Source organism: Carassius gibelio, chromosome B18, assembly GCF_023724105.1.
Source record: "Carassius gibelio isolate Cgi1373 ecotype wild population from Czech Republic chromosome B18, carGib1.2-hapl.c, whole genome shotgun sequence".
NCBI lineage: Eukaryota > Metazoa > Chordata > Actinopteri > Cypriniformes > Cyprinidae > Carassius > Carassius gibelio.
The window spans coordinates 16267909-16290326 of record NC_068413.1 but is presented as its reverse complement, the minus strand read 5'-3'; the positions used below and the strand labels follow the sequence as shown (position 1 = coordinate 16290326).

The 22418-nt window shown below is 44.1% G+C and overlaps 1 protein-coding gene across 1 annotated transcript; it reads left to right on the top strand.

The window, feature by feature from the left end:
- The first annotated feature begins 296 nt into the window (after window positions 1-296).
- LOC127977319 (DNA damage-binding protein 1) lies at window positions 297-18751 on the top strand. The gene is made up of 26 exons (XM_052582168.1): window positions 297-493; window positions 891-1039; window positions 1367-1483; window positions 1557-1778; window positions 1867-1981; window positions 2160-2257; window positions 2352-2510; window positions 2908-2991; window positions 3075-3191; window positions 3279-3381; window positions 4000-4075; window positions 4478-4586; window positions 4682-4860; window positions 6363-6526; window positions 9229-9336; window positions 10288-10495; window positions 10575-10670; window positions 10967-11078; window positions 12619-12742; window positions 12813-12977; window positions 13341-13435; window positions 13508-13678; window positions 13766-13875; window positions 15632-15801; window positions 17227-17783; window positions 18363-18751. The coding sequence occupies exons 1-25, from the start codon at window positions 433-435 to the stop codon at window positions 17445-17447; spliced, it is 3333 nt and encodes a 1110-aa protein (XP_052438128.1). The 5' UTR covers window positions 297-432; the 3' UTR covers window positions 17448-17783; window positions 18363-18751.
- Window positions 18752-22418: the final 3667 nt, after the last annotated feature.

Sequence of the window (22418 nt, the reverse complement as noted above, 5' to 3'; positions counted from 1 at the left end):
ACATTGAAATGGGGGCAATATACATGTTGAAAATAACAATTATGGAAAGTCTTTGGAGTCTGCCAGACAGTCATCTTTAACCCCGCAGCACTGAGGGAGTCTACACAAACATATCACCTCATGTGTGTTAAACGCGCGCTCACGGCAGCGCAGAGTAGAGTCAGTGCTTCCTCCAGACCGCAGGCGGCGCTGTCTCTCGCGCAGCGCAGTGTCAGTGCTTCCTCCAGACCGCGGGCGGCGCTGTCTCTCGCGCAGCGCAGTGTCAGTGCTTCCTCCAGACCGCGGGCGGCGCTGTCTCTCGCGCAGACTCACGGACGCTGCGCTGTTGATCCGAGCGATCTTCAGCGGATTCATGCTACTTATCTCGCTCTAAACACCGTTTCTCCTCCTTTCACACCGTTTCTGGCTGTTCGGGTGATTTAAGTGAACGCCATGTCCTACAACTACGTTGTGACGGCGCAGAAGCCGACGGCGGTGAACGCCTGCGTCACGGGTGAGAGTTGTTTATCTCCCGCGCTTCGGGCCTCCGCGGAGAAACACCGATCGGGCGTCACTGTCGTGTTTCGATCATAGACTATAAAGAAGGTTTAGATCCGTCCGCGTGTGTCTGTAACACCGACCGACCCACCGATTCTGTGTTATTTTAATCGATATGGATCCGTTGGCGTGTCTGTGACGCTTCGGTGAATATGTGACAAACTTTAGTTTAGGTGTGCTGCTCGTGTCACGAGTGTGTGTTCATACCCGCGTGATGCTGCAGGTAAACACACCTGTGTGACCGCTGTCCGTCAGAAACACGCTGGAGGACACTGACTAGCATCAGAGCAGCGCTAGCGAGGAGTGTTAGCTGGTGTGTGTGGTGTTCATGTCGGTGTGTTGTCTGTCTGCAGGTCACTTCACATCTGCGGAGGATCTGAACCTGCTGATCGCCAAGAACACGCGTCTGGAGATCTATGTGGTCACTGCTGAGGGTCTGAGGCCGGTCAAAGAGGTCGGCATGTACGGCAAGATCGCGGTCATGGAGCTCTTCAGACCCAAGGTGTGTGAGACAGAGCAGAACGGATCAGAAATCATTGGTTGAGGTTTTGCTTTTTTATCAAATTGTACTTTAAATATGAAACCACAACCTTCAGTAGGTGTTTGGGAAAGTGTGCACGAGGGACTTATTGGATATTGTCATTGTTAAAACAATTCTCTTGTCCTAGATGATAAATGTGAGATGTGTTTGGTATCAGTGCAGAAACACCGGTAGAGTCGAGACTGTGTCTGTCAGAGCACTGCAGTTATTCACAGATATCTGCAGCATGTCAACACGTGTCTGATTTGCATACTGTTATTAAAAGCTGTCCGTTTGCTTTATGTGAAGGGTGAGAGCAAAGATCTTCTGTTCATTCTGACCGCTAAATACAACGCCTGTATCCTGGAGTACAAGCAGAACGGAGACAGCATCGACATCATCACCCGCGCTCACGGAAACGTGCAGGTAACACACACACCTGTCCAAACACACTGCATCATACGGCCTCGGCCTCGTCTGACCGCTGCGTCTGTGTCAGGATCGGATCGGCCGTCCGTCTGAGACCGGGATCATCGGGATCGTGGATCCGGAGTGTCGTATGATCGGCTTGCGGCTGTACGATGGGCTGTTTAAGGTCATTCCTCTGGACCGTGATAACCGCGAGCTCAAAGCCTTCAACATTCGTCTGGAGGAGCTGCAGGTCATAGACGTCCAGTTCCTGTACGGCTGCCAGGCGCCCACCGTCTGCTTCATATATCAGGTATGGATCTTCATGAGCCTTGTGTTTGAGAGCGAGTGTCCAGTCTGCTCATGTAGCTCTGTGTGTGTGTGTGTGTGTGTGTGTGCAGGATCCTCAGGGTCGGCACGTCAAGACATACGAGGTTTCTCTCAGAGAGAAGGAGTTCAACAAAGGACCCTGGAAGCAGGAGAACGTGGAAGCTGAAGCATCGATGGTCATCCCAGGTGAGGGGACGCTTACTGACCGATCTGTTGAGCTCTTTTATTTAAATGTTTGTTAATTCATTCTCACAGGCTTTTAAGGTTAGCATAACCCTCACTGGACTGTTCTGATGTTCCTGAAGTTGAAGACATGCTGCTTCGAGTCATTGTTGTGAAATGTTGTGTGTTCTTCTATATTCAGTCCCAGAGCCGTTTGGAGGAGCTATAATCATCGGACAGGAGTCCATCACTTATCACAACGGAGACAAATACTTAGCCATCGCTCCTCCAACTATCAAGGTGAACGCACCTGCTCATGTCCTGCTGTGGTGTTATGCTGTGGGCTGTGTATTCTCATGTTCTCCTTGATTAAAGCGTGTTTCAAACATCACAGCAAAGCACCATCGTGTGTCACAACCGCGTGGATCCGAACGGCTCGCGGTACCTGCTGGGAGACATGGAGGGACGACTCTTCATGCTGCTGTTGGAGAAAGAGGAGCTGATGGACGGAGCTGTGGTGCTCAAAGACCTGCGGGTGGAGCTGCTGGGAGAGGTGCGTCACACATACTTTACTCTACATTACTCTACTCTACACCACGCTCCTCTCAGAGGAAGCTCACGCCTAATGTTCTTTTACAGGACACCTATTATGGCCCTTTTTCCAAGATGTATTATATCTCAGGTGTTTGTGAAGTTTCAGCTCAAAATACCCCACAGATCATTCATTATATCAGTTTGATCATGCCTATATGGAGTGGAAGCAGAAACAGGCTGTTTCAGTCCATTTCTCTTTAAATATCATTGAGCTGCTGCTCTAGAATGGAGTGAAAGTTAGTGTCTGAAATGAGTTGAAAGCTGATTTTTCTGCATAACCCCAGAACATTAGGCTCATGAAGAAGTGACCGTGCAGATCAGTTTTCAGCTGTGTGTGTGTGTGTGTGTGTCACTAGACCTCCATCGCCGAGTGTCTGACGTATCTGGACAACGGTGTGGTGTTTGTGGGCTCCAGACTTGGAGATTCTCAACTAGTTAAGGTTGGTATTCTCACAGATTGATTATTGTTCTGTGATAATGACATGTTTGTTAAGGCCAGTGTGGTGTGTGTGTGTGTGTGCAGCTGAATGTGGACAGTAATGACCAGGGTTCGTATGTGGCTGTAATGGAGACCTTCACTAACCTGGGGCCGATAGTGGACATGTGTGTGGTGGACCTGGAGAGACAAGGACAGGGTCAGGTGAGAGACGTCTGCGCTTCACTGCAGGTCAGACGAGGAGAGAAGCTGTGTGCATCATCGTGTGTGTGTGTGTGTGTGTTCCTGTAGCTGGTGACGTGCTCCGGAGCGTTTAAGGAAGGCTCTCTCCGGATCATCCGGAATGGCATCGGGATCCATGAGCACGCCAGCATCGATCTGCCCGGCATCAAAGGTGCGCTCCGTGCTCTCCGTGCTCTCCGTGTTCATCTAGCTGTGCTGCTGTGAATACACACTATATCTGTGCTGGTTTCCTGCTGTTCAAACACTGCTGATGTTTCAGTCCGGTTACTTGTGCAATTAAGGCACCCCAATTACTTTAATAATATTTGAACTTCATAACATTATTAGCATCATCCAAAAAATCATCCAGTTTTATGCATTGAGTGTTTCAGTTTAGCAAGTTAATTAAGTACAATAATTTAAATAGAAGCTCATTGCAGATCTCTTCACCCTCAGTAAACTGATGTCAGACATCAGCTGAGAGCTGAACTTCCTGTCAGACCTAACCCACAGATTGATCGCTGTGACCTAATGTGATCTTTTGCTCTTTTGGGTGGAGCAGCGCTGACTGATAGTGGATTTTGTAGCGTGACTTTGTGCTGTTCTGTAGCAAATATCAGATTAAATGAGCGCTTCAGCCGGTTGCATCTTACATGTGCATTTGACAACAGCATTTCTGACACAAACTGAAGAAATATTGCTTCCTTCCTTGCTTTATCAGCAGGGCTCTGACACAAACATCTGCTAATAAACTGTGTGTGTGTGTGTGTGTGTGTGTGTGTGTTTGCAGGTCTGTGGCCTCTCCGCTCCGAGTCGGGCAGAAACACTGATGACATGCTGGTTCTGTCGTTTGTGGGTCAGACCAGGTGAGAAGTGTTGGGTTTCAGTGTTTCTAACAGTGTACCGCTCGTATAGAAATAAGCAGATTGTTTCTGCCAGCAGGAGGCGCTGTTAGAGGTTCAACAGCTGTATACAAAGCAGTGCTGAGCTCACAAATTACTCACAAGATGGAATAAAAATGACATCCAGTATTTTCTTACAGTGATATATTATCATCCGCGGTGATTTTTGATTTAGAAACTTGTAGTGTTCGTTTATTCAACTAGGTAAAGTATTTTGGAAAATCTGTTTGTGGCGGTCAGTTCTGATATTGTGATGGCCTGCCTCAAATAAATCAATGTATGGAAAGCCCTGAGTTTACTCTGGTCTAGAGCTGACACACACCTCGCTTAATCACTACGGTCATCTGTGTGTGTGTGTGTGTGCAGGGTGCTGATGCTGAGTGGAGAGGAGGTGGAGGAGACGGAGCTGCCGGGGTTTGTGGATAATCAGCAGACGTTCTTCTGTGGGAATGTAGCGCATCAGCAGCTCATACAGGTGCGTGTGAACACACACACACACACAGAGACGCACACACCTGAGCTGTACTCTTCTGTGGTGGTGATCACGTGTGTGTGTGTGTGTGTGTTCAGATCACGTCGGTGTCTGTGAGGCTGGTCACTCAGGACAGCAAGGCTCTGGTGAGCGAGTGGAAGGAGCCTCAGGGCAGGAACATCAGCGTGGCGTCCTGCAACAGCACTCAGGTGGTTCTAGCTGTGGGTCGAGTGCTGTATTACCTTCAGATCCTCACAGGAGAACTCAAACAGATCAGGTACTCGCTCACACACACACACACACACACACACACACACACGGAGAGAGACATAGACAAACCGAGACATGCACACACATACAGCGGCACACACTCACTCACTCACTCTCTCTCACACACACACACTCACTCACTCTCTCTCTCACACACACACACACACACACACACAGCCCTAACATCTAGTTAAATAGCTAAACAGTGTTTCCCTTTGTGTAATAAGTTACAGAAAATGTTAAACGCACCAACTTAAATAATAAAATACACTTACCAGCTGTGGTCCATAAACAACACCTTCTCCAGACAAAGAGGGAACTGCTCCATCTTTCAGGAATACTTTGATCCTAAGTCCTAACCAGTGCTGCCTAGTTCCTCTAAACCGAGTGTACCCGTACCGAGGTGTGCGCTCAGAGCTTAGAAATATCTGCTGAATCAACACAACATGGGTGTCATTTAAGAGAAGGGCTGCCTGAGCTCCAGATGCTGTAACCTTGGTTTACTTCATGATGATATCAAACACAGTTTAATTAACAAACAGCACACATGGTGGGAATCATCACAAAAAAAAACAAATCTCCTAATTTTATTTGTTTCATGAGATATTGAACATCAAATAAGAATGACATCAAAAATTTCTCTTTACCACACTGATTTTATGACCTATTTCTCAGCATGAAAATATTCAAATATTATATTTCCCCATAAAAATATAGAAAGATATCTATCAGACGATAAACTATAAACCCTCATTGCTACAGGAACATCATCAAAAAATAATCTTCCTCCTACCTTATTTCGGTCCAGAGATTTTGAATGTCAAATAAGACCATATGATTTTTTTTATTCTTTGAGCTTTATCAGTATTTCTCAGCAGGAGATGCCCTTATGAAATATTTTTTAAACATTTAGACTCTCCTTGCTACAGTCTTCAAATTACTCAAGTCACTCAGAAAAACATGGCCTCAGGGCTTAAAGGGTTAATATGCATCGTTCAGAGGCAAGATGAAAACATTTTATTCTACAAATCCTGTCGTGGTGATCGAGCTGCAGGTGATATAGGCCGAGAGTGTGATTTATTATCAATGCAACACTTCAATAAACAAGACCTTTGTGTGACGAAACCCGTTCCAGATGAAGTCAAAGCAGAATCAGCTGGAGCAGCATGCAGTGTTTCTGTAGCTCAGACACTAGAAAGTGCTGATAACAGCAGAATACTTTGGGTTTAGTGTTCAGGGAATAGATGAACTAATCATATGTACTCCTTGAAGGAAATGTGTGCCATATTCATAAATGAAAGCACCCTGAATGAGTCATTGTTTCTGAACATCTTGCTTGTGTGAATGATTCAGTGACTCTAGTGCGGTCTGCTGCTGTAATTATGATACATCCCCAGCACTAATGAGCACGGACTGAGAGTCTGTCTGAAACAGTGCTTCTGTATCAGTACACTCGAAGCATCAGTGCTGTGATCAGCTGTGATGAGGAGTGTGTGTGTGTGTGTGCAGCTCTACAGAGATGGAGCATGAGGTGGCGTGTCTGGACATCACTCCTCTGGGTGAGAGCGCAGGAGAATCCAGCATCTGTGCTGTGGGACTCTGGACCGACATCTCAGCACGCCTGCTCAAGTTACCCTGCTTCAGCCCGCTGCACAAAGAGATGCTGGGCGGAGGTGAGATATACACACTCACACACTCACTCACTCTCACACACTCACTCACTCACTCTTTCACTCTCACACACTCACTCTTCCACTCACTCTCACACACTCACTCACTCTCACACACACTCACTCCACTCTTCCACTCACTCTCACACACTCACTCACTCTCACACACACACACTCACTCCACTCTTTCACTCACTCACTCACTCTCTCTCACACACCCACTCACTCACTCACACACCGACTCACTCACTCACTCTCACTTACTCTCACTCACTCTTACTCACTCACACACACTCTCTCACTCACACACACACTCTCTCACTCACACACACACACACTCTCACTCACTCACCTCACCCACTCACCCACTCACTCTCACACACTCACTCACTCACTCACTCTCACTCACTCTTACTCACTCACACACACACACTCTCTCACTCACACACACACACTCTCTCACTCACACACACACACTCTCTCACTCACACACACACACTCTCTCACTCACACACACACACTCTCTCACTCACACACACACACTCTCTCACTCACTCTCACCCACTCACTCTCACACACTCACTTTCACACACACTCTCTCACTCACACTCACACACCCACTCACTCACACACCCACTCACTCTCACGCACTCACTCGCTCTCACGCACTCACTCTTTCACTCGCTCTCACGCACTCACTCGCTCTCACACACTCACTCACTCACTCACTCTCACACACTCACTCACTCTCACTCACACACCCACTCACTCACACACCCACTCACTCTCACGCACTCACACTCACACACTCACTCACACACTCACTCTTTCACTCTCTCACGCACTCACACTCACGCACTCACTCACACTCACGCACTCACTCTTTCACTCGCTCTCACGCACTCACTCGCTCTCACACACTCACTCACACACTCACTCACTCCACTTTCACTCACTCACTCTCTCTCACGCACTCACACTCACACAGTCACTAACTCACTCTCACACACTCACTCACACACTTTCACTCACTCACTCACTCACTCACTCACTCGCTCGCACTCACTCGCTCTCACACACTCCCTCACTTGCTCTCACTCACTCACTCGCACTCACACTCACACACTTTCACACACTCACTCTCACACACCCACTCACTCACACACCCACTCACTCTCACGCACTCACACTCACACACTCACTCACACACTCACTCTTTCACTCTCTCACGCACTCACACTCACGCACTCACTCACACTCACGCACTCACTCTTTCACTCGCTCTCACGCACTCACTCGCTCTCACACACTCACTCACACACTCACTCACTCCACTTTCACTCACTCACTCTCTCTCACGCACTCACACTCACACAGTCACTAACTCACTCTCACACACTCACTCACACACTTTCACTCACTCACTCACTCACTCACTCACTCGCTCGCACTCACTCGCTCTCACACACTCCCTCACTTGCTCTCACTCACTCACTCGCACTCACACTCACACACTTTCACACACTCACTCTCACACACTCATTCACTCACACACTCACTCACTCTCACACACTCATTCACTCACACACTCATTCACTCACACACTCACTCTCTCACACACTCACTCTCTCACACACACACACACTCACTCACACACTCACTCTCTCACACTCACTCTCACACACTCACTCTCTCACACTCACTCTCACACACTCATTCACTCTCACACTCTCTCTCACACACTCTCTCTCACACACTCTCTCTCACACACTCACTCTCACACACACACACTCACACACTCACTCTCTCTCACACACACACTCACACACTCTCACTCACAGAAAGGTGCTGTAAAAAAGAGCGAGAGGGAAGCTTGAAGAACACGTTTTCTTTCCTTTGCACAATATTTCTATTTATTCACCTTTATATAAGAATTTTTAAAAAGCACTTTTCCCAAACTCAAGCTGAAGTCTTTGAGAGTCAGGCTAATGATGAAGGGTGAGTCTGGTGTGATGCGGGACATGTTCCTGTGCTCTGAAACAGTCTTCAGTCTGGAGCTGATCCTCTTTCAGCGTGTCGCTGTGGTCAAAGACGCCTATCTAGAAATTACTGACTAGAGTTCACTCACTGGGAAACGCGCTGCTTCAGTCGCTGTTTGTCTCAAATGATCAATTCGAGTGTTTAAAATATCTCCACGTATATCTGTAGCTTGAGGAATGCACACTTTATATATCCTGTAGTCCCAGTGAGGCGTATCAGAGCAGCACTTATTCCTACAGCTCTTGAGATGCACTTTATAAAGGTAATGGCACTTATGTAGATTGTGCTTTTATTAATAATTGAATTAACTGTCACTATTCATTGAAATCTATTTCTGTTGCTGTGTATGATTAATGAATGAAAGTGTCTGGAGAAGCCTGAGCGTCAGACGTTCATGAAATGTGCAGTGCGAGTGTGTTTCTGCTGTGCTCAGGTTAATGCTGGATAGAGTTAGTGTTAGTGAGTCTTAAAATGTGCATTCTGTAAACATATCTAAATAATACTTGGTTTCCTGTAGAAGATTATAGATTCACAGTGCTGTCGTTTTGGTGCCGTTTGGTGAATCAATCTGAAAAGGTGTCTGAAGCATGAATGTGTTTGCTGAACTGAAGAACGTGTCATTTCCTGTCACATGTCTCTCACTGACCGTTGATCGTGTCCTGTAGAGATCATCCCTCGCTCCATCCTCATGACCACGTTTGAGGGCAGTCATTACCTGCTGTGTGCGCTGGGAGACGGGGCGCTTTTCTATTTCGGACTGGACATTCAGACAGGTGAACCAACACACACACACACACACACACACACATCTAGTGGACTGTTTACTTTTTAAACATGTTTCTATGTTTTTAACACATTCTAAGGAGTTAAATCTTTGAAGCAGGATTCAAGGATTTTTTTTCTTTTTGAATTCTTCTATTTTTCTTTTTCTGGTTTTTATTATCCTACCGAAATGTAGCCATGTAACCATTAACTGTGATATAAAGGTGATTTCCACTGCATGGTGCGGCATGGTCCAATTCGGGTTGGTTCACTTTTGGGGGGATTTCAACTGGGTACTGTATCTGGTAGCTGGTCTTTTTTTACACTACCATCTTAACTGAGGTTCTTTACATTAGGTGTGACGTGTAAACCCTGCTGACCACGGACTGGCCAGAGAGAATGATCAATACCTGCGTCATTGAACTTGAGACACAAGACACCAGAGCCGCTGGATTTAAATCATCACAGCGTGTGTCTTTTGAAAGAAGGCGGCTATTTTGAACGAGCGCATCTTTTGTTTAACAACCGAAAAATGTCTGTTTGGTGGTCTGTAGAGGAAGTGCAGACGTCCCTCTCTGGCCGAGAAGCAGATCCAGCGACAGCTTGCTGGGGTGATGTGTTTAGTCACGGTCACTGTAAAGCTGAACTGAACTGCAGCGGAAACACAAACCCAGCCGAGCTGCACCACGCAATGGAAAGATTGGTGTGATACCAGCATATGTTACCAATTCTTGATTCTAATTCGATACCACAGCAAAAACTAATATAGCTCAAACGCCATTAAAGACGAGTAAACTGTAATAAAATAAAAATAAACAAATTACATGCAATTGCACAAATAAATACAGTAGAACAACTAAAATAAATATTGCTTCAAGCTTTTCAGGCAGATCTAGCTTTTTTTACTCTAGAGGAGTAATACATGTGTCTGATGTGCTCTGTGTGTGTGTGTGTGTGTGCAGGTGTTTTGAGTGAGCGTAAGAAGGTGACTCTGGGCACTCAGCCCACGGTTCTGCGCACCTTCCGCTCGCTCTCCACCTCCAATGTGTTCGCCTGCTCCGACCGGCCCACCGTCATCTACTCCAGCAACCACAAACTGGTCTTCTCTAACGTTAACCTGAAGGAGGTCAACTACATGTGCCCGCTCAACTCCGAGGGATACCCCGACAGGTACAGCACCAGACAGATCACACACACGTCTGGAGCCACAGATGGAGCTGATGCTGATGTCCTCTTCCTTCTGTCACAGTCTGGCTCTGGCCAACAACAGCACACTGACCATCGGCACCATCGACGAGATCCAGAAGCTCCACATCAGAACCGTTCCTCTCTACGAGTCGCCCAAGTGAGTGTGTGACCTCTGACCCATGAACACATCCAGACTGCAGCTCTTAGCTTGGCTGGAAAGAGTTATCGGTGCACTTAACCACGGATGTCGATCATTAATTGCTAATCACAGTTAATTTATAAGAAGACTCCTGCCAGGTGACTGTGTAATTATGAGAGCAAAAGCTGACTGGAGTGGTTGCATTTAATTTAAGCTCATTCTTGTAAGATGACATGAGAATTGTTGATTTACTTTTAAAGTAAGGATAGTTAATGTCCATCAGACTCAGTGAGTGATGGTGTGTGTCGTTGCAGGCGGATCTGCTATCAGGAGGTTTCTCAGTGTTTCGGAGTTTTGTCCAGTAGAGTAGAGATGCAGGACACCAGCGGGACAACAGCAGCCGTGCGGGCCAGCGCCAGCACACAGGTGTGTGTGTGTGTGTGTGTGTGTGTGTGTTTGTGAGAGTTGGTAAGAGTGTTGAGTGTGTTTGTGTGAAAGTGAAGGAGTGAGCGAGTGAGTGTATGTGGGGGAGAGTGAGTGTAAGAGAGTGAGATAGAGTGAGATAGTGGGAGTGAGTGTGAGCAGGGCTTAAAGTTCTCCGGCACTGTGCCGGATTTCCGGCTTGCAGCGTTTAATCCTACAAAAAAAATACAAATAAAAAAAATCTTGTTGATTGATATCACTTTTGAGTCCATGCATGGTATGACATTAACTTACAGTAACTAACATTAGTAGCCAGTCAGAGTGTTTTGCTTCTATAAACACGAGACACATAATAGTATTCAATCGCAGAGTCGCAGCCCTGATAAATGGAGAAGCGCGACAAAAAGCAGTGAGGCGAAATGGTCAAATATATCCATCCAGCGTGTATTTACACAGAAAAGCTCACTATAAAGCAGCGCAGCTTTGTAAACAGCTCCGAGTAATCATGTCATCTCCATCAGAATGATGTTGCCAAAACATATTTACATGGATTTCTGAAAAGGTCCTGTTCACACATGATCTATTAATGGTAACTTTACCAGTGAAGACTGTGTGTGTGAAAGGGGCGAAACTCTTCCTCTGTATACGCTGTGAATTTTAATTGGTTAATGTAATCTGGAAATACTGTGTGCTTTATATCACTAGATTTGTAACCTAAATCATTTATAAACCTTTTGCCAACACCGCAGATATACCAACCTATGTCTAAATAAGACATTGTATTGTAAAATTAATAAATGTTTCTGCACCTGGCCAGATATAAAGATGTAATGGATTTAAACATTGTTTAATCAAGCTGTAAAGTGAACGTCACCAAGCCGTTGGCGCTAAATACAACTGCATTGTTTTACTTTTTGTAATAAAAAGACAAACATTTTATTGAAAACTTCTTAAAAACAGTATTAAAATATTGCCCCATTCTAGTGAACCAAGGATCTGTACTTTGTCTCATCTCATGAGCTCAGTGTATTGTTACACCCCTAGTGTTAATAAGTGGTGATGCACTGTAGCTCATGAGTTTACAAGTGTAGGATACAGCTTTCATTCTTCAGGTCAATCATATATTCATGAAAAAGAAAATCAGTAGAATAAAGAAAGCAATAACTTTGCCATAGTATCCTTTCAAATGTTAGAGTTGTCACAGTCATTGCATGCTTTTCTTCTTTAACCCCTTGTGTGAGCATGGGCGAGTTAGCGTGGGAGAGCGTGAGTTTGGGTTTGTGTGAGTGGAGGGAGTGAGTGGGAGTGAGTGTGAGTGAGTGTGAAAGCATAACTGGGAGAGTGTGAGTGAGAATGAGTGAGTTTGGGAGAGAGTGAGTGTAAGAGAGTGGGAGAGTTTGTGTTTGTGAGTGGGAGGGAGTGTGTGAAAGCGTAAGTGGGAGAGAGTGTGTGTGTGTGTGTGAGACTGTATGTGAGTTTATGCGTGTGTTACCAGTGTTGTGTATTAATGTGTGTGTGTGTGTGTGTGTGTGTGTGTTCTCAGGCGCTCTCCAGCAGTGTCAGCTCCAGTAAGCTGTTTCCCAGCAGCACTTCTCCTCATGAGACGTCGTTCGGAGAGGAGGTGGAGGTGCACAGTCTGCTGGTGGTGGATCAGCACACGTTTGAGGGTGAGTGTGAGCCGTCAGCTGGAGTGTGTGTGTGTGTGTGTGTGTGTGCTGACGCTCTGTCTCTCTGCAGTGCTGCACGCGCATCAGTTCCTGCAGAATGAGTATGCACTGAGTATGGTGTCCTGTAAGCTGGGCAGAGATCCTGCGGTCTACTTCATCGTCGGCACGGCCATGGTGTATCCGGAGGAGGCGGAGCCTAAACAGGGCCGCATCATCGTCTTTCACTACACAGACGGTAACCGCCAGACACACTCCTCGTTATTTCCACAGTCATTACATGTTGCTCAAAGTACAAACTGTTCCTACAAATATTGTGACTGTTTCAGTAATGAATGAAGTCCAGAGTTTACTTCGGTGTTGAGGTGTACGCCTCAGTGTGTGTGATGCAGGTTTCTTCATTAGTGCAGCTGTATGCACACGTCACTTCGGCCTTAAGAAGTCTCTTCATGCGTTGACCATTTCAGAATAAAATAAAACTGCTGATGTCCCACAAAACAAAATGAATTTCCATTCAGAAATAAAGTGACAAAAGTTGTATATTTGTTCGATGCTAGTGTGTGTTAAATCTTGGATCGTTCCTGGTGTTCTGTGTTTCCAGGCAAACTGCAGACGGTGGCAGAGAAGGAGGTTAAAGGTGCGGTTTACTCCATGGTGGAGTTTAGTGGTAAACTGCTGGCCAGCATCAACAGCACCGTGAGTTTCCTCCCATCATGCTGTTCAGTGTGAGGTGTTTCCTGTGCGGCGCTGACGTGTGTGTCTCCACAGGTGCGTCTGTACGAGTGGACGGCAGAGAAGGAGCTGAGGACCGAGTGCAATCACTATAATAACATCATGGCCCTGTATCTGAAGACTAAAGGAGACTTCATCCTGGTGGGAGACCTGATGCGCTCCGTGCTGCTGCTGGCCTACAAACAGATGGAGGGCAGCTTCGAGGAGGTGACGGCTGCCACTCGGCATTTTGGGATTTCTTGTAAGAAAGGAGTTGTGGTTCTTAATTTCCTGTCACTGTTTTCGCTTCCTTAGATTGCTCGTGACTTCAATCCTAACTGGATGAGTGCTGTTGAAATCCTGGATGATGACAACTTCCTCGGAGCGGAGAACGCTTTCAACCTGTTCGTCTGCCAGAAGGACAGGTAACGGACCGAGGGGTGAAGTGATCGATCAGTTGATGTGATTGGCAGGTTCTAGATTTACTCATGATCAGTTAAAATCCTGGTTCAATCGACGTGATCATGAATTGTGAATGTGGGGGAAAGATTTCACATCCGTTAGATGTCTCCGTTTCATCGAGCTGAGCGGCAGAAAGCTGCTTGAATTGAAACTGACCTGTATGTGTCTTAAAGGTACAGTTCACCCAAAAATTATAAGTACCCCATGATTGACTCCCCTCAAGCCATCTTAGGTGTATATGATGGCATGAATCTGAGTTATATTTATAAATGTCCTGGCTCTTCCAAGTTTTATAATGATATAATGATGATGACTGTTATTTTGCATCAGTCTAATAAAGCGCATCATTCCAGAATAAACGATAGCAAAACAATACACTGGGAATGAATTAAAGCACAAAATAAGAATATCTAGAGAAAAATGTAGGAGGATTTAGATATAAACAGAGGAGAAAGGTTCCTTTGCTAAAGTAAGATAACTTTTCTTCCTTTGCTTCCGTAAACATATTCTGGTTCTTGTGAGACTAGCCTGTACTCACCAGATCTGCAACTCATCTGACTTTGCTGCGTCTAGAGTTAAACTGACCAGAGAACACTTTCCCTGTTTAATACTGTAAAGCTGTTTGACCATCTGCACTGACTCCTGAACAATAAAAGCCATTCGCTGCCGTTATAAAGCTCAGAAGAGCCAGGGGGGTTTAAATATAACTCTGATTCTAAAAGAAGAAAGTCAAACACACCTAGGATTAGGGCTGCAACTGACAGTTATTTTCATAATTAATCTAATGATTATTAGAACAATTAATTGATATTTTTTTTAATTTGAATATATAAAAAAATGTTGATTTCAAGGCTGAATTTCTAGCATCATTACTTCTGTCACATGATCCTTCAGAAATCATTCTAATACACTGATTTACTGCTCCAAAAACATTAATATTATTATTATTATTATTATGGTGTTGAAAACAGCTGGATGTAAGTAAATCATAAAAATACTGCACAATATTACTGCTTTTGTTGTATTTAGGATGAAATAACTGCAGGCTTGGTGAGCAGAAGAGACTTCTTAAAGAAATACATAACAAATCTTAACGTTATCTGAAAGCTTTGGACTGGTAGAGTAACCTCTCTTAAAATACTTTACTGGGTTATGATCATCAAAACAGTCCTGAGCTAGACTGAGCTTTGATCTCTGCAAACCAAACTATCACTTTAATCTAATATTTAATAATAATGTTTAATATCGTAAAGCTGCTTGATTTAAGGTGTTGTGTAAAATACTCCAGACGTGATGTGGCTGCTCTACTGAGCTCGTGCACACATCCGCATCGCTGTAAGAAGATGCTTTTTTAACTGCTGCTTTCACACTGCCGGTTTTTCTTTTTCTTTCTCGTTGTTGAGAGGAAAGTGCGTGTCATATATTTTCATATCCAAACGCGTTCGTTTCGTGTGCGTTTCTCTGAACAGTGCTGTATCTCTTCTTCTCTTGAATTGCATCGAGGGCTGAATAAGTCTTGTACAGTCTCAGTTGTGTTTGCAGGCTCTAAATTAGGTCAAAATAAATCTAACGACTACTCGACAACACATATCTGTCGATAATGTCGACTAATCATTTCAGCCCTACCTAGGATGCCTTGAGGGTGAGTCAATCGTGGGCTATTTTTATTGTGTGGACGAACCCTCTAAGGGAAGCGACTGATGGTTGTGTGTCCTCCAGCGCGGCGACGACAGACGAGGAGCGACAGCACCTGCAGGAGGTGGGTCTGTTCCACCTGGGAGAGTTCGTCAATGTGTTCTCACACGGATCTCTGGTGCTGCAGAATCTGGGCGAGAGCTCGACTCCCACACAGGGCTCGGTGCTGTTCGGCACGGTCAACGGCATGATCGGTGAGCTTCTGTCTGAACACTCGCACTGAACCGGTCTGTGAGGACACAGAGGGAGCGATGTCCAAATCCAGTGCTATTGAGAGCAGTTTGTCAGGAGTGAGGTGAAGCAGAGTTTAGCTGTGGAGCCGTTTCACGCTCGTATCAGACTCGTTATGAAGAATGCTTGCACTCGCAACAAAATGGATAAGTTTACAATCTAATTCATAAATAAAGCCTTTTTAACTATTAAATGTACATAATGAGTGACTCATACAATCTTTTTAATGAAATACACATGTTTGCTTTAATTTATTCTCAAGATCTGATGTAAACTATCTGTTTTTGCTTTCAGTATCGTATCGGCTGACATGAGCCTGTCGCTGATATATCGGTATTTGCGAATATTCCAGCGATTTGCAGCATATATATATATATAATTATTTTAATTTTTTTAAACCGAACATATAATGCAGATTAAATGGTGTAATTACTTGGTTTGTCCAGCAGATCGCGCTCCATTGTTTGCTCATGGTGACCTGGATGAAACGCTTTAAAGCTTAAATAAAACCATTGAGGCTTTAAACGGCCACATCTCTTTAACCTCTTGAAGTGATTGTGCGTCTGGAGACCCTCTTTCGACTGAGACCCAGTGTCTGTAGCCGCTCGTGTTCAGGAGTTACCGGCGGTTAAACCGGTGGACCGATGTACTGATCCCGGAGGATGGCGTTAGAGAGAGCTCCTCGAGTGCAGGGTTGCAATGTGTTCTTTGTCAAACTCCAAAATCTGATTATTTTTAATTCATAACACCATTATTTTATTTGAAAATATGTATATATGAACACATTGTGACCATGCTTGGAACGGCCCACATAAATGAGCAAAAATGCTTTAGGTCTTGAAATAATATCAATACATTAAGCATTAACTTTATTCACCTGTTTCTCTCTTAAATAGTGTAAATTGCATCACTAGTGTCATATTATAGCACATTGTAACGCAGCGTTACAAATAATACATAACAGATTGGAGATTAAGATAATAGCCTCTTTTTTGTATTTACTCTTATATCGGTATCGGTCCAAAAAAACCATTGGTCCCGGCTCTAGCTATAAGCTCACGCTAAATTATATTCAAACGCACTTTAAACACGTTTAATGTTGAGTAAAGCACAGGATCACCTGAGATTTTCACTGTCGTAGTTTGTAACAACATCGCAGACATAGAAACCGTTTCTTAATTAGAAATGTTGAGCGTTAGCATTGCAGTTAGTTTGGACAAAAACTGATTAACATGGACAAGATGGCTTTCTTCACGTCACGTGTCGTTTCCACACACTGTTAGATTTCAGAGAGATTCAGTTGAACTTCCAGATGAACTGTGATGTCATTACTGTGTGTGTTGTGTGAGTAAATGTGAGTTTTGATGATGGTTTGTTGTGTGTTTGAGGTCTGGTGACGTCACTGTCAGAGAGCTGGTACAGTTTACTGCTGGATCTACAGAACCGACTCAACAAAGTCATCAAGAGCGTCGGCAAGATCGAGCACAGCTTATATCCTTCAGCAGCTGAGAGAGAGAGAGTGTGTGTGTGTGTGTGTGTGAGAGAGATAGAGAGAGAGTTTGTGTGTGTGTGTGAGAGAGATAGAGAGAGAGAGAGACTGTGTGTGTAAGAGAGAGAGAGAGAGACTGTGTGTGTAAGAGAGAGAGAGAGAGAGAGAGTGTGTGTGTGTGTAAGAGAGAGAGAGAGACTGTGTGTGTGAGAGAGAGAGAGAGAGAGAGAGAGAGTGTAAGTGAGTGTCTCTGTCTGTGTGTGTGTGTGTGAGTGAGTTAGTATGAACTCTGGCAGGGACTCTGTGTTGTTGTTGTTCTTGACTAGCGCCACCTGGAGGTCGTTCCACACCGAGCGTAAGACTGAGCAGGCCACAGGGTTCATTGATGGAGATCTGATCGAGAGCTTCCTGGATCTGGGGCGAGCGAAGATGCAGGAGGTGGTCAGCACGCTGCAGGTGATCATGTGTTCACTCAGAATCCTCCTGATGACGCCAGTCGTCTCTCATAGTATACCGTGATGTTTGGAAAAACTACCTCCGCACGCAAACAGCAGTATTCAGACACCTTTCAGCTCAACTTCAATATAATTGAGGATTGTGGGATATTATAGGTGTGCTCCATGTCATAGCAGTGAAGATGGTGTTTGAGTCTGTGACAATCACATATGGGTCTTGATTTTCAAAGAGTTCTTCATTTTGCAGAAGCGGAGTAGAAAAATCTTGTCCTTATATAAAACTATGAAAGTTACCGGTCTATAATGCTCTGACCTGCGGAGTTCTGACTCTTAAATATGAACATCTGTGCATCTGTGCGGATGAAGGGGTCTGTAGACAGGAAGTGATGCGATCGCTGCAGTGTTTTATAGCCCTCCCGCTACACAGCTGGTTCTGCAGCACACGCTGATGTGAGATGCACACGGTGCTGTCGGTTCTCCATCCTGGAGTGTGCTTGTGTAAACTACATCTGTCTTCATTCCCTCCTGTGTGTGTGTGTGTGTGTGTGTGTGTGTGTGTGTGTGTGTGTGTGTGCTGCAGATGGATGACGGCAGCGGGATGAAGCGTGAGGCGACGGTGGACGAGGTTATTAAAATCGTGGAGGAGCTGACGCGGATCCACTAAACGAGAGCATCACACATCTGTACAGAGCTATACATACATCAGAGTGTGTGTGTGTGTGTGTGTTTCACTCCACCTGAGTGAATCGAGTTCAGTCACGCTCACACACTCACGTCTTCATGTGCTAGTCCTGAGCCTCCAGATGAAGAAGCCAGCACCGATCCACAATCAATTTAGTGAAGCGTTTATCATTTAGGTGTCTCTGTTCGTTAATTTTATTAAAGTTTCATTCAGTACTTTGGGCCTGTTGTGTTTTCTCAAGTGTGTGTGTGTGGTCTTTTAATAAAAGCAGAAAATGTCATACCTGAGAGATGGAGTCTTGTGTCCGCTGCTACTGAACGTGTCCGGATCATGTGCACTAAACCCAGACAGGCTGATATAAGAGCCCAAATCAGAGCGGACTCTACATTATCCTGTGTATTACATGACCGCTCACTGCGTAAATAAATCAGTGGAAATCAAATATTGATTCGAGTGCATTATTTTATTATGGGAAGCAAGAGAGTGTGATGCGTGACAGAAGAATCAGCAGATTAGCATCGCTCGACTCCAGAAAGCCATCCCTGATCGTGTGCACGCTTGACTGAAGGAATAGGAGTAAATACATTAAACCACTTTTTGTGCTTTGTGTCAGCTCTTAAGAATTTTATATTTTTTTTAAGTGTTTGTCCATTTTCCCAAATTCCTGAAAACCCAGGACTGGTGAGGTGTCCTCCTGTAGATACTCTCTGGTCCACAGCCGGGTTTATCTGGTGACCAGCAGAACATCTGTTTCTGTCCTCTCTGACCCTTCTGGTGCAGGTTAACGAGAGGATGAACTGAATCAGCTTAAAGGAGGAATATGAATAATCATAACTGGTTATAATTTATTATAAATATTTACAAGATCCGCTGAAAGTATTTACCTGACCTCTCAGTGTCATCTGTCTGTCGGTTCGAAGAATGTTAATTTCCTGTTTAAGGAAAATAAATTTCTTATCGTACAATACTACTCAGAACATGTAGCAAAAATCTGCATGAGTAGAGACTTCAGTTATGAGCAAACGATGAACAACCTCACGCGTGATACAAAGTGTTACCTAGTGCCTACATAAACACTTAAACTAGTCTAACAAACAGCTGTGTTCAAAATTATTCAACCCCCTAGAGACTGCAGTACTTTACAAATACAAGCTTTTCTGAAGATCCAGGATATAATAAAACTTGCATCTATAATAGTTCACTGGCATATTAAAAGTGATATTGTCAATATATAATGTAATATATTTGAGTTATAAGATTTTTTAATAATACTGCTATGTCATAATTATTTAACATTGCTGTTTTTAAATCCCTTATTTGCATGGTGGGGAATAAAACAGTCTCAAAACACAATTAAGCTTTTAGAAACTCTATTAAAAACAGAATTAGCTTGAGCCGTTACACATACAGTTAGCCCATGCATGTGTTGAAGTTGAGTAGCAAAAATGTCGACAGAGATCTCACAAAAGCAACAGAGAAGAAATATTGTATTACTTTAGAAAGACTAAGGCTATATGAAGGTTTCCAAGACATGAAAGTTCCTAGAGACACAGTTCTCAGCCTTATTCCTTAGCTTAAAGTGTGTTTTACCAGAAAATCTTTGAGGTTGTGGAAGAAAAAGCACAATATCATAAAAACGTTTAATCAGAGCAACTGAGAAAAGTCTGCAATGTTAAGCCAAAGACTTGCAAGATGACCCGATGAAAGGAGGAAAACCATTTCAAAGCAGTGTGTAAGAAGATCACTAGACAAGTATTGCCTTCATGTGGAGACATCTTGTAGAATACCACTCTTGATCAAGAAGAACAAAAGGACAACTTGAACTTGATAAAATTCATTTGTGTGGACCTGTGGAGCTCTGGAGGAATGTTTTATGGAGTGATGTGACCAAACTGGAACTTTTTGGACCCGTGGATCAGCGGTGTGTCTGCTGCAAAACAGACAAAGCTCATAAGCAGAAGAACACCATCTGCATCCTCAAACTTGGAGGTGGATCAGTCCTGTTATGGGGTTTCTTTACTGTAGAAGGAAGTGGAAATCATGACTGTATGAAGGACATCATGGATTCTTTGAAGTATCAGGCCATTTTGACAAGAATTGTGATGCCTTTGGTGCAAAGACTGAAGCTGATGATCAATGGACTTTCCTGCAGGCCAGTCATCCCAGAGTACACATCCAAATCTACTTCTGCTTGGTTCAGGGATCAGTCACAGAATGTTCTTGAGTGACCTGTTCAGTCTCCAGGCTTAATTCTCATTTCAAATATCTGGTTGAATTTGAAGAAAGCAGTGGCAATGTGAAAACCAAAGATTATCAGTGATCTGAAAGCTTTTTCAGGTGTGGAATGGGCCAAAACTATAGTAGAGAGCTGACAGAAGCTTCTAAACACTTACAGACAGCATTTATTGGTGATTTTAAAGTATAAAAGATTCTGCACAAAGGGGGTTGAATAATTTTGAACATAAATGTTTAGAGCCAATTCAAATTTGATCATGATTCATCAATGTTCCATTCTCAGAATCACTCAAAAGTGTAACAAACTTTCTCTAATACTTTACTGATGCCTTTGTTAAATTGGTTTCATAAAATGTTATCCTCCACAGCAAATTGTCTTGCAAGTCAAGGGGTTGAATAATTTTGAACACAACTGTATCTTTACTATTTGTTTGCAAAAGTAGTAATCAAGTCTTTACACTTTGTTTAGACCCCTCCCTGACTGCGGGTGTCTCTGTTAGACAGTGTTTTCTCTGCTTCCTGTTGGCCTTGCTGGAGCTGATCATAGCTCTGTGAAGCAGTTTTTTTTCCTCTAGAATCTTACTATCACTCTCTGTTTTTTAAAGTGATAATATATAACTTAATTTACACCATATTTCTGATATTATCGATCAACCTTATCAGATTAATTTTGATCGTCCACTTTTATTTTATATCCGTGAGTGCAGTAACGTTACACCTGCGTTTTCATTAGAACCTGTCGCTGTTTTCTCCTCTCCTCTCTCTCACTCCAGTTTTTCACAAGTTCATCAAACAACCGCAGTAAGAATATTTCATCAAGCACGGTGAGTAATGGCTTCTCCTGCTATTGTTATTTGCACCGCATGCCACATGTACAGTTTATCTATCTCTGTCGCTGATGCCTAACCTGATTTTACCAAGTGAGACATGTTCCTGGGACAACATCGTTGTTGACCCTGGAACAACATTGTAATTAACCAATCAGATTTGAAGAACCAGTTTATAGATTTTGTGAAGTTTATGCTTAAAATCAGTGTTTGGTGCTTGTACATCAGTGTCATTCATCTATCATTTCCTCTGATTTTAGGGATTACTCATGGTTAAGGTTAGGTTTAGGTGTAGGGATATGGTTAAGAATATATTTTTGGAGTAAAATGTTGTTCCAGGGTCAACAAAATATGTTGACCTAGGAACACATAGGACTTGGCAAAATCAGGACGTGCGTCGCTGATGAGGGATTCACATGTGATAAATGCAGGGAAATAGTTAGGCTGACAGAGAAGATTTCAGAATTAGAGACACGCATCCAAACTTTAATTGAGGACAGTAAGAATGTTAGGGCTCTAGATACGGCTTTGGATGCGTCTAGCTCAGGGATTCCTGTACATTGTCCGGTTCCAGCAGAGCCCCTGCAGCAGGGCAACTGGGTGACGGTGAGGCAGCATAGTCGTGGGTCCAAACACAGATAATTTTAAACATAAATACAGTAAGCGCTAATGATGTTCGACTTCGCCAGTAGGAGATCACTAAAAATAACATTAAAGAGGTGTGTGAACTTGCGAGCACGATGTCAGACACTGTAATATGCTCTGGTCCCCTTCCTGCTTACCGTGGTGATGAGATGCATAGCAGATTGTCATCACTCAATGGCTGGATGTCTAAGTGGTGCCCACAGAATAACATAGGTTTCATAGACAATTGGACGAGCTTTTGGGGCAG